The 15889-nt window shown below is 42.8% G+C and overlaps 1 protein-coding gene across 1 annotated transcript; it reads right to left on the bottom strand.

Moving 5' to 3' along the window:
- Window positions 1-7178: 7178 nt before the first annotated feature.
- LOC123997542 (G-protein coupled receptor family C group 6 member A-like) lies at window positions 7179-13749 on the bottom strand. Its single transcript, XM_046301899.1, has 8 exons — window positions 12556-13749; window positions 12173-12338; window positions 11899-12033; window positions 10937-11719; window positions 9936-10148; window positions 9212-9335; window positions 8690-8994; window positions 7179-8453 (listed from the first exon to the last, which is right to left on the bottom strand). Exons 1-8 carry the CDS (start codon window positions 13068-13070, stop codon window positions 7587-7589), a joined length of 3108 nt encoding a protein of 1035 aa, XP_046157855.1. The 5' UTR covers window positions 13071-13749; the 3' UTR covers window positions 7179-7586.
- Window positions 13750-15889: the final 2140 nt, after the last annotated feature.

Below are 15889 nucleotides of genomic sequence, written 5' to 3'. Positions count from 1 at the left end.
CACAAGGCCTCTTGTCGACTGGAATATTGGGGGTTTTGTCTTAAAATTCATAGGAACTTGTCTGTTCAATTCTTATGAATGAAACACACATGAGCTTACAATAGACTTTGTCTAGCCTGTTACAGTTCTTAAGGGGGACTAGTAGGGAGTCTGACTGCAGCTGATTTTAGAAGTCTGGTCCTGGCCCTGTTATCAGAGCATCTTTGTCTGCGGTAAGAGTGCATACACTACATGGAGGCATTAGTCCTATGTGTGACTGCTGGAAGTACAGTGCCTTCAGAAAGTATTTACACCCCTTGAAGTGTTGCACACTGAATTTAAAATGGATTAAATTGAGATTTCGTGTCACTGGCCCACACATAATACCCCATAATGTCAAAGTGGAATTATGTCTTTAGAAAAGTTTTACAAATGTATAAAAAATGATCATCTGCAATGTCTTGAGTCAACTATTGAACCCCTTTTGTTCTGGCAAGCCTAAATAAGTTCTGGAATACAATTTTGCTTAAGTCGCATAAGCATGGGCTCACTCTGTGTGAATTAATAGTGTTTAACAAGATTTGTTAATCACTACCTTTGTACCCCACACATACAATTGTCTGTAAGGTTCCAGTGAATTTCAAACATTTAACCTCAAAGACCAATTAGGTTTTCCAATGCCTTGCAAACAACAGCACCTATTGGTAGATGGGTAAAATTATTAAGTTATTAATTACACTTTGGATGGTGTATCAATACACCAAGTCACCACAAAGTCACCACAAAGACACAGGCATCTTTCCTAACTCATTTGCCAAAAATGAAGGAACCGCTCCGGACAATGGTGACTTTAAAATAGTTACAAAGTTTAATGGCTGTTATAGGAGAAAACTGAGGATGGATCAACAACATTGTAGCTACTCAATAATACTAACCTAAATGACAGAGTGAAAAAAAGAAAGCGTGTACAGGATACAATTATTCCAAAACATGCATTCTGTTTGCGATAAGGCACTAAAGTAAAACTACAAAATGTTTGCAAAGAAATTAACTTTGTCCTCTATACAAAGCATTATGTTTGGGGCAAATCCAACACAACACCACTAAGTACCACTCTTCATATTTTCAAGGTGGTTGTTGTTGCATCATGTTATGGGTATGCTTGTCATTGGCAATGACTAGGGAGTTATTTGTTGGTAAAAATAAACAGAATAGAGCTAAGCACAGGCAAATTACTAGATTAAAAAACTGGTTCAGTCTGCTTCCCAACAGACATTGGGAGACAAATTCACCTTTCAGCAGGACAATAACCTAAAACACAAGGCCAAATATACACTGGAGTTGCTTACCAAAATGACATTGATCCGGAGTGACCCAGTTACAGTTTTGACTTAAATCTTGGGAATCTATGGTAACACATGATAATGGCTGACTAGCAATGATCGACAACCAACTTGACAGAGCTTGAATAATAAATAAAAAGTTGTGCAAATATTGTACAATCCAGGTGTTTAAAGCTGTCAGAGACTTGTCCAAAAACACCCACACAGCTATAATCGCTGCCAAAGGTGATTCTAACATGTATTGACTCAGGGGTGTGAATACTTATGTAAATGACATACCTTTATCCATTTTTAATTCAGGCTGTAACACAACAAAATGTGGAATAAGTCAAGGGGTATGAATACTTTCTAAAGGCACGTATAACTCCAGACACTTTCTGTATGTGGGCACTGTATATGCAGCTGATCCAGTTCCACTCCCAGCTGATTCAAATAATCAACTAATAATCAAGCCTTGATCATTTGAATCAGCTGTTTAGTGTTACAGCAAAAAAACAAAATTAGCACCGCTTGGGGTCCCGAGGACCGAGTTTGGGAAATGCTGACCTAACCCAACCTCAGTGTGATTACAAGAAGAAACTAGTAGGAGTCCACCTGAGTGCGTCATACAGTACGTCACAGGATTGGAGTCACCTACAGCTAAACAACAACAACAACTTCACATCACACCACTGTTTACCACAGCTAGACAGACTGCTTTTCAAAATGACTCCCATCAAAGGAAACGGTTGTTTATTGTATATTTTTCACATCATGATAGCAGGTCTACAGAGCTTGCATATGTTGCTCTGTAGTTCTAACTGTTGTGTTGCACACAAAAACACCTAAACTCTCCCTATTTATGACTGTAAAACAGTTTAATGCTACATTTTGTCATGCACATCAAAAATTGTGTATAGTTTTCTAATATTTCTCATGTTGGTACGATTGGATGATATATCATTTTTATGTTTTAGGTTGATTTATTTCTCCCCCATTTGGGAATTGTTTTGTGTTTTCATTTTGGCCTTGATACAGAGGCTATAAGGACTTCTGCGGCATTCTGTCCAGAATCCCGTAGTTTAGGTGATTACCGTATCATGCCACCATTGTGGTTCTGTTTCCTTTATGCCAATGGACCAGAAAGGTCTGTGTGTGAAGCTGGACTAAACAACTCCTCTCTGTGTTACTCATGGAACTGTTGTCTGGCTCTTCTATGTGGGGTTAATTTTGACTTGACTGTAAAATAATGACAAATAAATACATACATTATCTGTTACACATAAGGCCTCTTGTCAGATGGAATTTAGTGGATTTTGCCTTCAGGACATCTGTCTATTCTTCTGCACAAAAGCAATGATGGTTTCGACAGAACTTGCTCAGTTCCTATGAAACACACACACATGCCTAAAGACACTTTCTGTATGTGGCTGCTGTCTATACATCTGATCCGTTTCTGCCCTTTCACCTAACCCAACCACGAGAAGAAACCGGTAGAAGTCTACCTGAGAGCGTCATACATCACAGGATTGGAGACAACCACTGTAAAACAACAACGACAACTTCACTTCACACCACTGTTTACCATGGCTAGACAAGCACAGACTGTGTCTCAAAATTGGTCCCATCAAATGAAATGGTGTTGTTTATTGTAATTTTATGTTTGACAGTGGAAGCATATTCTTTGTTCACATCATGATAGCAGGTCTACAGAGCTTGCATATTTTGCCTTGCTGTTCTAACTGTTGTGATCCACATAAAAAAACACCCAAACTATCCCTATGTATAACACATTGTCACTTTTTCTCACTAACAAGTTGATTAGCCAGAATCCAGAATCAGGATTGCTGTCATAGAAAGGCAAAGTATAAACACTTTCAGTTAAAGCTGTCTCTTCCTGCTCAAGGATGATCATTTCCTTGAGTGTTAGGGACTAGAACTATTCCATCCACATCCTATTTCAGTGTAGTATTTGTCCAATGTCAGTTAACTGGAATTGAGTTTATGGTCTGTTGAGATGGGTTCAAAGTGTGAGAATGGTGTAAGCGGAGTTGCCGTGGAACTCTTTCTGACTAATATTTAGCTGTTATATACTTAGTGAGGGTATCATCTGAATGAATTAGGGCACCCATTCTTGATAAAGATATTCTTGACAGAGATCATGGTTTCATTTTGATGCTGCCTGTAACCTCAAAGCTTCTACAAGACACTATCCCCAGGGACACCTGTTACATTCTCTGTACTCTACCAACTCTCTTTCTTCCTCTCTTGCGCTCTTTCTCCACCCCTTCTCTCACTGTCTCTCTCCTCATGGTGTTATCGTGTCATAACCAGACAGGCAGGTCCAGAATGGGGAATTCTCAGAGTAGAAGAAACTACATGACAGTAGATTTTCCAGAAGCTATCATCTTACGCTAGCAGACAGACGACAATGAGCTGCTATTATCCATGCTAAACCAACCCTCTCCTCCCATATTAGACAATGAGTATATTGTTTTTGCCTTGTACCTCTGAATGTACATACATATGGAACATACATATGGTTACTATTTCTTATTCAAATACATTGGCTTGTGATGTATTTCTGTATCTGTGTGAATCTTTGAATGTCTGTCGGTTTGCATGCAGGTTTGCATCAACACACAGAGATGTGTACAAAGCTCTCCCTCACCCTCCATTTATCAAGAATCAAAGTAAGACCCAAGTGCAGACTGTGTGAAGTAACAATGTTTTGTAACCACAGGGGCAGACAAACAACAGGTCAAGACAGACAGGACTACGTGAACAAGACAAAGGAGATGATTGTGGACTACAGGAAAAGGAGGACCTGCCACGTTATTGTTATGTAACTATCTTGAGTTACTTTTTTTTCATTAGTTTATTTAGTAAATATTTTCTTAACTCTATTTCTTGAACTGCATTGTTGGTTAAGGGCTTGTAAGTAAGCATTTCACAGTAAGGTCTACCCCTGTTGTATTCGGGGCATGTGACAAATACATTTTGATTTGATTTGGGCCTATCCGTTTGCACAGAAATGTGCTCTCCTGTCTGCAAACGGCTCCTTTACCACAAAAACATAGTGACGTAGATTAGAGATGGTGTTCAGCTAGTCCCAAATAGCTGTGACTAGGGTCTGGTTTCAATAACAGACTCTTTTGGCATAGGGGAACTTTGTCACTACCTAATTCACTACCCTATTCACTTGAATAAAATAGTAGCTAGCAAAATAGAGATCACAGAGTTATTTTAATAAGTGCATTTTGCAAGGAGCTAGTTTGGATCAACTACTTTCACTAAAACCACTGTAAATGTTTTCCCTGAAAACTTTGGTTCCCAATAACGCCGTTCTGGCATGTCTGCCTTGTGATTTGTTAGGAGAGCTGTCTGTCTGAAGACGACCCACACCAGATTTTCTTTTCCCTCATCAAAGTTACATTTAATTGATTGGGCATGATTTGGAAAGGCACACACCTGTCTATATAAGGTCCCACAGTTGACAGTGCATGTCAGAGCAAAAACCAAGAAATGAGGTTGAAGGAATTGTCTGTAGAGCTCCGAAACAGGATTTTGTCAAGGCACAGATCTGGGGAAGGGTAACAAAAAAATGTCTGCAGCATTGAAGGCGCCACAAACACAATGGCCTCCATCATTTTTAAATGGAAGAAGTTTGGAACCACCAAGACCCTTCCTAAAATTGGCCGCCCGGCCAAACAACATTCTTATCCATTGCTTGCTAGCCAACTACGAATAACTTAACAGTCACGTCAAAAGGTGCACCAAGAATATCAGCAAAGTAGCTGCATTTGCATTTGAAAGGCTGTTTTATCGTGACATTTATTTGGATACATCCATAACAATGGACTAATGAGGTGCGATTTTGCTTTGCAAAGCAAATGTGCTCACTCGTCAGGACACTGTGGTTCCACACCTTGTTTCGTTTGACTTTTTATCCGCAAGGTTAACAAATCTCCGCTGTTGAAAACTAAATGTTAGTCTAAAATAAATTTGAGATAATGTCTAGATGCTTTTTATAGTGGATATCAAGTTTATACATTGCTTGGCTGGGCTGATGAGATAGTGGATTGCACAGTCAGATGGAACAGACTAAATAGGCATTTTAATGTAATAGATTTAGTCGGTGGTAACTTGTGGTTTAGACACCAGCTGGAATGCAGTTTTAATCAACCAACGTTCAGGATTAGACCCACCTGTTGTTTAATATCTCATATGTATCCTGCTGGATCAGCTCCTAGAAGAATGCTGTTTACTGTACACATCGCGTACAGAAACTGCCTATTCAGGGATCCAACACACGACATGACAGTATGCCCATAGCAAATTCCAGCATCCCCCATGATTTTTACAGTTAAAACATTTCACATTAACATGGGTTTGGACACCATATGCAGTTCACAAATAAATCAGCCCTGTATACCTTAGAAAATGAACCAATAGAAATATTGATAGATAAACACATGGGCTTTTAACTGGGGACGGGGGACGGGACGGGGGGACGGGGACATTGTCCCCTTCACATTCAGAAATTGCATTTGCCCCCCAGTTTTATTATTGGAATGTAATACAAAGCCAAACAACAGTGTGCTTTAGGACCATGAGGATGCCTCCGAGCAGTCGGGTAGGCTGTTTGGAGTGTTTATCCGACTGGATAAAAAAATATACACAACCGGTCAAAGGTTTTCGAATACCTTCTCATTCAAGGGTTTTTCTTTATTTGTACTATTTTCTACATTGTAGCTATGAAATAACACATATGGAATTATGTAGTAACCAAAAAAGTATCAAACAAATCAAAATATATTTTATATTTGAGATTATTCAAAGTAGCCACCCTTTGCCTTGATCACAGCTTTGCACACTCTTGGCATTCTCTCAACCAGGTTAACCTGGAATGCTTTTCCATAAGTCTTGAAGGAGTTCCCACATATGTCATCTGATGCAGCACACCATCACTCTCCTTCTTGGTAAAATAGCCCTTACACAGCCTGGAGGTGTGTTGGGTCATTGTGCTGTTGAAAAACAAATGATAGTCCCACTAACCCCAAACCAGGTGGGATGGCGTATCACTGCAGAATGCTGTGGTAGCCATGCAGGTTAAGTGTGCCTTCAATTCTAAATTAATCACTGACAGTGTCATCAGCAAAGCACCCCAGACCATAATACCTCCTCCCCCATGCTTTACATTAGGAAATAAATATGTGGAGATCATCCATTCACCCACACTATGTCTCACAAAGACATGGCGGTTGGAACCAAATATCTCCAATTTGGACTCCAGACCAAATGACAAATTTCCACCGGTCTAATGTCCATTGCTCATGTTTCTTGGCTCAAGCAAGTCTCTTCTTATTACTGGTGTCCTGTAGTAGTGGTTTCTTTGCAGCAATTAGATCAAGAAGGCATGATTCATACAGTCTCATTTGAACAGTTGATGTTGAAATGTGTCTGTTACTTGAACTGTGTGAAACATTTATTTGGGATGCAATTTCTGAGGCTGGTAACTCTAATGAACTTATCCTCTGCAGCAGAGGTAACTCTGGGTCTTCCATTCCTGTGGTGGTCCTCTCCAGTTTCACCATAGCGCTTGATGGTTTTTGCGACTGCACTTGAAGAAACGTTCAAAGTTCTTGAAATGTTCCATGTTGACTGAACTTTGTGTCTTAAAGTAATGATGGACTGTCGTTTCTCTTTGCTTATTAGAGCTGTTCTTGCCATAATATGTACTTGTTCTTTTACCAAATAGGGATATCTTCGGTATACCCCTCCTACCTTGTCACAACACAACTGATTGGCTCAAACGCATTGAGAAGGAAACAAATTCCACAAATTAACTTTTAACAAGGCACACCTGTTCATTGAAATGCAATTATTAAATGTGTTATTTCATAATTTTGATGTTTTCACTGTTAGTCTACAATGTAGAAAACAGTACAAATAAAGAAAAATCCTTGAATGATTAGTTGTTTGAAAACTTTTGACCGGGAGTGCATATATATTATGTCCCCCCCATTTATAAAACCAAAATTGCGCCCCTGGATTAACATGACACTGTATGACAGAATTTATGCCTGTTTATCATGTCCATATCAGTGTCAAATAAAGTGTTACCTAAATTGCCTTGAATGTAAAATCCACAACCTCACTTGGGTAAAAAACATGCCAGTAGACTAAGCAAAATGGGAACGGTCAAACCAAAGAGAGGATCACAGAGACACACTGTGTGATGTACTGTAAGATGTAAAAGTTCCAGACAGTGGTCCACTCCACTCATAGGCTCATGCTTCTCCTCAGATGGTGTGGTCGAGTCAGCTGACCTGTGAAAAACACTCCATGGTCTACTACGGTGCAATGGGTTGCAGGGTCAATGCTCTGAATGTCCTGGCCAACGGACCAACAGTTCTGAGGTGCTGTTGGTTCTATTGGTGTAGTAGACATGAAGAAGGAAGGTGAACTGATGGAGTAAGAGTTACTGATGCACTTCCCTTCTGTCTGAGAGACTGAAGTCTCAGAGACAGAGCTAGAGTCAGTAATGCCCTTTCTGGAATACTCAAACACATTCTTCATGAAGGCACTCTTGGTGTTGTGCTCTTTCCTGAAGAGGATGACGTAGCACTTGGGGAAGAAATGACAGCTGAGGACGCCATAGTTGGAGATGAGGATGACCACCATCTCCACTGCTGGCAGGTACTTCCCCGAGGTGGTCAGATAGACGGGCACGAACATTGCCCAGGACATGAGGTAGAGGAGCATGCTGAAGGTGATGAACCTGGCCTCGTTGTACTTCTGTGGCAGCTTGCGGCCTTTAAACGCACAGGCGAAACAGACAAGCGCCAGTACAGCGATGTAGCCCAGCATCACGCCAAACGCCACGTGGGAGCCCTCGTCACACTCGTTCAGCACAGTGGTGGCGAAGACGGTGGCCTTCTCCCGGGGGCTCTGCAGGACCAGCCACAGGGTGCAGGTGAGGACCTGTAGGGCCATGCAGAGACAGATGATGGCATAGGGTTGGTAGAGGCGGCGGAGAACGTCCTTCAGGTCAGGGTTGAGCTGGAAGGCCAGCAGGATCTTCAGGGACTTGACCAGGATGCAGGAAACACACAGGGTGAAGCTGAGTCCAAACAGCACCTGACGCACCTTGACAATAAGATGAGATGAGAAGAGATGAGACAATGAGACAGCCGTATTCTCTCTTTGTACTTAAATTTGCTTTCCGTTTACAAACTGAATTCCTTACCACAAAGGTACAAAAGGTTCAGAACAATACACACACAATAAACCCTGAATTTACAAAAAAACACTGGTACATTCAGACAACGTCACAGAACACTGCATTACATCAGTGTTTCCCAAAGTGTGTGTACCGTACATACCTTACATTGTAGGCTGCTGGGATGTCCTACAAAGAACACAGCACTAACAAAACTTCCCACTAGGGAGAGCAGGATGATCTGGGAGAGAGGCCCCCCGGCAGCCTTCACAACGGGGGTCCGGTGGTGGTGTAGGAAGAGCGCCCCCACCAGGAGAACCAGGACGATGCCCAGGGCCGCCAGCGCCAGCAGCACCACCGCGAAACCATCCTGCCAGGAGAAGAACTCCAGGGTCTTATGGGTACACCCAGAGCTCCCTTCCAGGGACCACTCTCTCTTTGTATCACAAGAGAGACACTGGTCCATGTCTGGAGAGGAAAGGAGGATAGTGCTTGAACACCTGTTTAGCATTTAGAAATATGTCTGTTGTTGCCTAGTACTAACTGTTTTGGATAAGGACCGTGTTGGGAAATCTTAGGAAACATATTGAAGAAATGGAGGAAGATTGTGTGAACAACAGGGCAACTCTAGTTTACTGAGGAGAGATAGAGTGTGTGTATAGACAGACAGTACAAGAGAACTAACCAGTGTTGTTGGAGTAGTGGTTCTCAGTGCAGTTGATGCATTCATAGCAGCAGGTGTGCCGACCCTCTGCAGTCTTCTTGAACTTCCCAGGTTCACAGCTAGCTGAGCACACAGACACCACATCCTGCATTGGGATACAATGCACTAATTTAAATGGCTGACCCAAGAAAACTGTGACTGAAATCTATTAATAGTAGCATTCAAACACAGCTTTATATGTACGGCCAGTTTCCCTGGACACAGTTTAACCTAGCTCTCGATTTAAAACCATGTTCAATAGACCAGCTGTATTCAAAGTATTCAACCAATATGCTCTGGTAATTATGGGTTTTGTGTTCTTGTTTTGCTTTTAGATCATCACTGAGATCCAACAAAAATGTGTGGTAACAGACAGGTGCTCCCAGTGTGTGGAAGGTATGTGGTTTTCATATTCAAACAATCCCCATTGTTTCATTGAGTTGAAGTTATTTAATTTCCATCTTTACTTGTTGTACAGTTTGGCTGAGAAGTCTCTCAAACAGGTATGTTTAGTTTTCTTTAGTCACTTTGAGGAAGAAAAAGTAGATTGTTTGTGTTTGTCTCTATGTCAAGTGGGAATAACAGGTTAATATGGATGTGTACTTGAACCTTTGTGTGGCAGCCTAGAAAACAGACTAAAAGAGAGTGAGACCTAACCTTATCCCTAACCCTAACCTTGACCCTATCCCTAACCCTCAACCCTTACCCTCAGGTTAGTGAAATTTGTTGTGTTTCCGCTGGTGTAGCTGAAGCTGTTGTTGATTGGATGGTACTCAGCTACAACGTCATGGATGTTGATGACCCCTCTCACAGACCTCCACAGGGTTACATCATAGCCCATGTTGATGTCTCCTTTCTGGTCAAACGTGTAGCTTTTCCCCTCCAGCTCAAACCGACTGCCTCTCAGGGCTTCAAGCACCTGAAATACAAGTTCTCATGCCATAGACCCAAGCCATTTCCAAAATACACTGAGTATACAAAACATTGAGAACACCTGCTCTTTTCATGACATCGATTGACCAGATGGAATCCAGATTAAAGCTGTGATCGCTTATTCATGTCACTTGTTAAATCCACTTCAATCAGTGTAGATGAAGGGGAGTAGACAGGTTAAAGAAGGATTTTTAAGACTTGAGACAATTGAGACATGGATTGTGTATTTCTGCTATTAAGTGCCTTTGAATGGGATATGGTAGTATGTGCCAGGTGTCAAGAACTGCAATGTTTCTGGGTATTTCACACTCAACAGTTTCCTGTGTGTATCAAGAGTGGTCCACCACCCAATGGACATCCAACCAACTTGACACAACTGTGGGAAGCATTGGAGTCAGCATGGGCCAGTATCACAGTAGACCACTTTCGACACCTTGTAGTGTCCATGCCCTGAGAAATTGAGGCTTTTCTGAGAGCAAAAGTGGGGGTGCGGCTCAAATTTAGGAAGGTGTTCCTCATGTTTGTTATATTCAGATCTAGCTAACAATTCCAAAACTACTACCTTATAGACACAAGTGTAAGGGGATAAAGAATATGTACATAAAGATATATGAATGAGTGATGGTACAGAGCAGCATAGGCAAGATACAGTAGATGGTATTGAGTACAGTATATACATATGAGATGAGTATGTAAACAAAGTAGCATAGACGAGATACAGTATATAAGTAAAGTTTGATGTGTTGTAGACCTGAGGAGTTGCGCATTAGCTACCTGCCAGGGTTGGACATTGCCTGGTGTCTTGCAGTCCTTTTTGCTGCAGATATCAGCCACTGCATGGGCGATGGCACTGACAGCCATCTCCACATTGAAGACTACGTTCGCATAGCTGTTGTTTAACGGGATTTCTGCTGTGGCTGTGGGGGAGGACACAACCTTGGGGTCTCCCGACCCGTTTGGCAGGGAGTAGAACTCCTTTAGGAAGGAGTTGTTTCCTATGACATCATTGCTGTCACTCAGATTCATCAGGTAGTGATGGAAATGAGCCAGGTTCCCTGTTTTGAAGGTAAAGCCCACCACATGACCAATATCTGGGAGGTCCATCTTTCCCAGGACCTCCTTGGACGAGGACCAGCTGTCACTGGCCACCCACACCCTCTCTCCCAGCCCCGACGCCAGACCTCTCAGCTCCTGGTATAGGTACATCATCTGAGTAGGCTTGGCGAATGACACCACCACCTTGACATTGGGGTTCCGGCGGAGGGTGGAGGCGACTTGTCTGACTGCTGATTCACCGTCAGGCCTGGTTAGCGAATTAGGGAGGATCTCCTTGAAGGCCACACAGATGCCTGAGGCGGTTGCCTGGGAGAAGAAGCTGTCCAGGGCAGAACGGCCGTAGTCTCCATCTGTTGTGACCACGCCCACCCAGGTCCATTTGCTGTCGCTAAGCAACTGGACCATGGCCCGTGTCTGGTACAGGTCGCTAGGTACAGTCCTCAGGAAAGTAGGGAAACGTTTCTTGTCACTCAGGATGATGGCGGTGGAGGCGTAACTGATCTGTGATGATTTGAAGAGAGAATTAATTTGTCTACATTCTGTTGGATTGATTTGGCCATTCATCTGTATCATCATTGCTGTCTATTTCATTTATTCAACACAACTCAGTTCTTTATTTTTATTTATTTTGTTACTGTCCATCAACCGTCACTCTGTGGGGGTGGGGGTTGGCTGCTTACTTGAGGGATGAGCTCTAGATTGAGTTGCTGGGCAACGGAGATGGAAATCTCAGAGGAAGAGGCCCCAATGACGGCCATGATCGGCGGAGAAGAGTTAGAGGTGTTGGCCCCTCCCCCACAGTCCGTGGTGGGCTCCTGTGAAGTAAAAAATGTACACCATTTAAATGAGATGCTGGCTAATGGAAGATAAACTATACAAATGAAAACAGGCCACACACTCATCTATACTTGCTGTGGATTGATTTGACAAACGTTTCGGCTAAAGAGCCTTTACCTGTGTGAAGTCAGCTGAGGCCCTCAGAGCGGTGGTGACATCAGAGCAGGAGTCATGGATACGGTACCCCAGAGAGATCCCTAGTGCAGTCAGGACAGGGGATCTGTTGGCCGACTCTACAGCGTGGATCATAGCCAATGCCTGGGTGAACCCGTCCATGTTGAACCTGTGTGTGTGTGTGTGTGTGTTTGTGAAAGGTACATAAGGCGTAGTTGGATCATCACACTGTCTGTGGTCAACCTGTCAGAGTAAATCAACTCTCTCTCACGAACACTTAATCATACATGCGGACAGAATCACACACACCCCACAGAGAGAGAGAGAGAGAGAGAGAGAATCTTCGGGATTCTCTTTACAACACCAAATCTTATCTTGGCACTCACCTGGCACACTGTGATGCATGGGGTGCTGAGAGGTTGGCGGATTCCTCTACTCCCTCATGGATGGCAAACAGCCCTCCAATGATGATATCTCCTGGTGCTGTAGCTCCTGCTGCTTTGAAGTCTCCCACTTTGGCATTGCATGTCTCCAACAAGGACAGGATGACTAACAGGTGGAGAACATCACCAATGGGTTCCATCACGTCTCTCTGGTGGTACTGTCCAATTCTCAATTTCGGTGCCTCTCCTTTGCAGTTTCTCTCACACACTCCTGGTCTCTCCCCGGCTGTGTCTGTCTCTCTCTCTCTCTCTCTCTCTCTCTCTCTCTCTCTCTCTCTCTCTCTCTCTCTCTCTCCCTTCCGCTCACTCTCTCTTTTGTCTCTCACTCTGTAAGCTCCTCTAGCAGACTGACACAGTGACCTGTCAGTATCTCCAGTAAAAACACACCTGTTGCTTCCTTCTAATCTCATGTTTAACCCAGCCCCCTCCCAGCCCAGGCCAATATCTCTGACAGACATCCACACTGACTGACTCACCTTCTTTCAGCTGAAGATGACAGACAGACAAGTCACACAAATGTAAGTCACAGCTGATCTCTATCTGAAGTACAATATAAACATCTCTTGTTGAAGGTGAAAGACCTTGTTGACTCACCTCTTTTCCCGGAAATGTTCTCACAACACCCAAGTGTTTTTTAACAAAAAAATCCATCATCAATCTACACACAATACCCCATAATGACAAAGCGAAAACAGGTTTTTAGACATTTTTGAAAATGTATTAAAAATAAACTGAAATGTCACATTTACATTAGTATCCAGACCCTTTAATTAAAACCTCTTAAAGATCAGACCCTTTTTTTTCCCCATTTTTAGTCTAAAATGACATAACCAAATCTAACTGCCTGTAGCTCAGGACCTGAAGCAATGATATGTATATTCTTGATACCATTTGAAAGCAAACACTTTGAAAAACATGTGTTGCTCTGTTTTCTTTTGTTCCATCATCTTTGAAATGCAAGAGAAAGGCCTGCCTGAATGTATTATTGCAGTTTGGGCGCAATTTATATGTGCAATATATACATATATGTATGTGCAATGTTTCAGATTGATCCAGTGAAGCATTTCAATACTGGACAATATTTTGTATCAAGTCTGCCCAAATGTGCCGAAATGGTCAATTGATACATTTTGAAGTACATAACTATAGAGAACATACAAAAATGATATGGTAATATAAAATGTAAGTTTACACACTCCCAGGAATGTCATGATGGATTATTAGCTTATACACTAACTTTCACACATCTAGATGGCCGGGTGGGTGTGAAGCCAGACACAGCAGGGGTTCAAACTGTAGAACCCAGGTCCTACAGTTGAATATAAACATGTATTTTATCAAACAAAACTTTGCTACATTTTTATCTCAGGGACCCTCAGGAGGACAAATCAGAGCAAGATGATTGAACGTTAAGTACATTATTTACCTTCAGAGGTGAATGTATCAAACCAGTTACCATGATACAAGTTTTTTGTTGTTGTGCACTCTCTTCAAACAAGAACGTTTTTTTCCCACTGTAATAGCTACTGTAAATTGGACAGTGCAGTTAGACTAACAAGAATGTAAGCTTTCTGCCCATATCAGACGTCTAGGTCCTGGGAAATGTTCTTGTTGTTTACAATCCCATAGAGGTTAAGGGTGCCTTGATTAGGTCTCGCTTTGCTACCCTCGAGGATATGGATGCGCCTAGTGCCTTTTGTTTTTAACTAGGGCAGTAGACATTGCAACGCAAACAGATGGTCTGCCTTCGTCTCCCTGATGGGAAGGTGACCATGGAGGATGGTGAGATGCGCCAACATGCCGTGGATTTCTACTCTGCCCTCTATAAGGCGGAGAATTGTGATCCTCTGTGTGCTGAACAGTTGTCACTTGGACTTCCTCAATTGGGCCCCGAACAGAGAGCTGCTTTTGACTCTGACATTACTCTGCAGGAGCTGTCCACTGCAGTTATGCAGCTCTCATCAGGCCGAGCCCCTGGCATCGATGGTTTACCACTGATTTCTATAAGCACTTTTGGGGGTCTATTAGAGTGGATTTTTATGAAGTGGTGTGTGAGTCTTTTCATGAGGGTTCTCTTCTTGTATCCTGTCAACATGCTGTGTTTTCATTGTTGCCAAAAAATGTGGATTTGGCTCTTTTAAAAAACTGACGACCTATTGCATTGCTGTGTGCAGAATATAAAATTATATCTAAGTGTCTCTCAAACAGGTTGAAAGAATAACTAGGGCTGTTGGTCCACAAGGACCAGTCTTACAGTGTACCTGAATGCTCTATTGTTGATGACTTGTTTCTAATAAGAGATGTTTTAGACATTTGTAAACTGTCTGATGTGAATGTGGGTTTGCTTTCTTTGGATCAGGAGAAGGCTTTTGACCGTGTGGACCACCAGTTCTTATTCAAAACAATGAAAGCCTTTGGGTTTGTGGATGTTTTTGTTGTTGTCTTGAATGAGTTTACTCTACACTGGGGCCTCATGTATGGTGAAGGTGGGGGGTGGTTTGAGCTGTCCCATCCCTGTCCATATGGGTATTAGGTAGGGCTGCCCAATTTCAGGACAGTTATATTGTCCGGCAACTGAACCAATGCTTTGTTTTTTAAGTGCGAGGCTTACTGGTTTCTCTGTGCCAGGGGTTATGAAGGGTCCCACGATAATACTGTCTGCTTATGCTGATGACGTGATCATTCTTATTACAGGGGGTGAGGATGTTAAGGTTCTCTCAAACGCTATGAAGGAGTATGAGGGAGCCTCCTCAGCTAGAGTTAATTGGGAAAAGAGTGACTCGCTATGGGCAGGTCAGCTTCAGATAGGGTCCGCTCCACGGTTACCAGGGGGGCTTCAGATAGGGTCCGCTCCACGGTTACCAGGGGGGCTTCAGATAGGGTCCGCTCCACGGTTACCAGGGGGGCTTCAGATAGGGTCCGCTCCACGGTTACCAGGGGGGCTTCAGATAGGGTCCGCTCCATGGTTACCAGGGGAGCTTCAGATAGGGTCCGCTCCACGGTTACCAGGGGTGCTTCAGATAGGGTCCGCTCCACGGTTACCAGGGGGGCTCCAGTGGAGCAGAGATGGGATGAAGACTGTTTTTTTTCTAGGCTCTGGAGTCTTTCAAAAAATAACTGAGAGGGTTTATTGAAGAATAACTGAGAGGGTTTATGTGTACCTGATTGTCTAGGTGGAAATGGGTGCTACCGCAGCTGTCTTATAGGGAAAGGGTGCTAATAGCCAATAACCTAGCTGCTTCTACCCTGTGGCACAGGCTAATGATGTTACAGCCAC

This window comes from Oncorhynchus gorbuscha, linkage group LG15 (assembly GCF_021184085.1).
Source record: "Oncorhynchus gorbuscha isolate QuinsamMale2020 ecotype Even-year linkage group LG15, OgorEven_v1.0, whole genome shotgun sequence".
Classification (NCBI taxonomy): Eukaryota; Metazoa; Chordata; class Actinopteri; order Salmoniformes; family Salmonidae; genus Oncorhynchus; species Oncorhynchus gorbuscha.
Note: the sequence above shows the minus strand (reverse complement) of the source record. Positions and strands in the feature narration are given on the sequence as shown.

What these genes read in the sequence shown, in the direction of transcription:
- LOC123997542 (XM_046301899.1), bottom strand. Translation starts at nt 13,070, where the DNA reads ATGTCTGTCAGAGATATTGGCCTGGGCTGGGAGGGGGCTGGGTTAAAC. An exon ending in CATGCATCACAGTGTGCCAG is followed by an intron (nt 12,339 to 12,555) that starts GTGAGTGCCAAG and finishes ACACACACACAG; the next exon opens with GTTCAACATGGACGGGTTCA. An exon ending in CCAGCAGCCTACAATGTAAG is followed by an intron (nt 8,454 to 8,689) that starts GTATGTACGGTA and finishes CTTATTGTCAAG; the next exon opens with GTGCGTCAGGTGCTGTTTGG.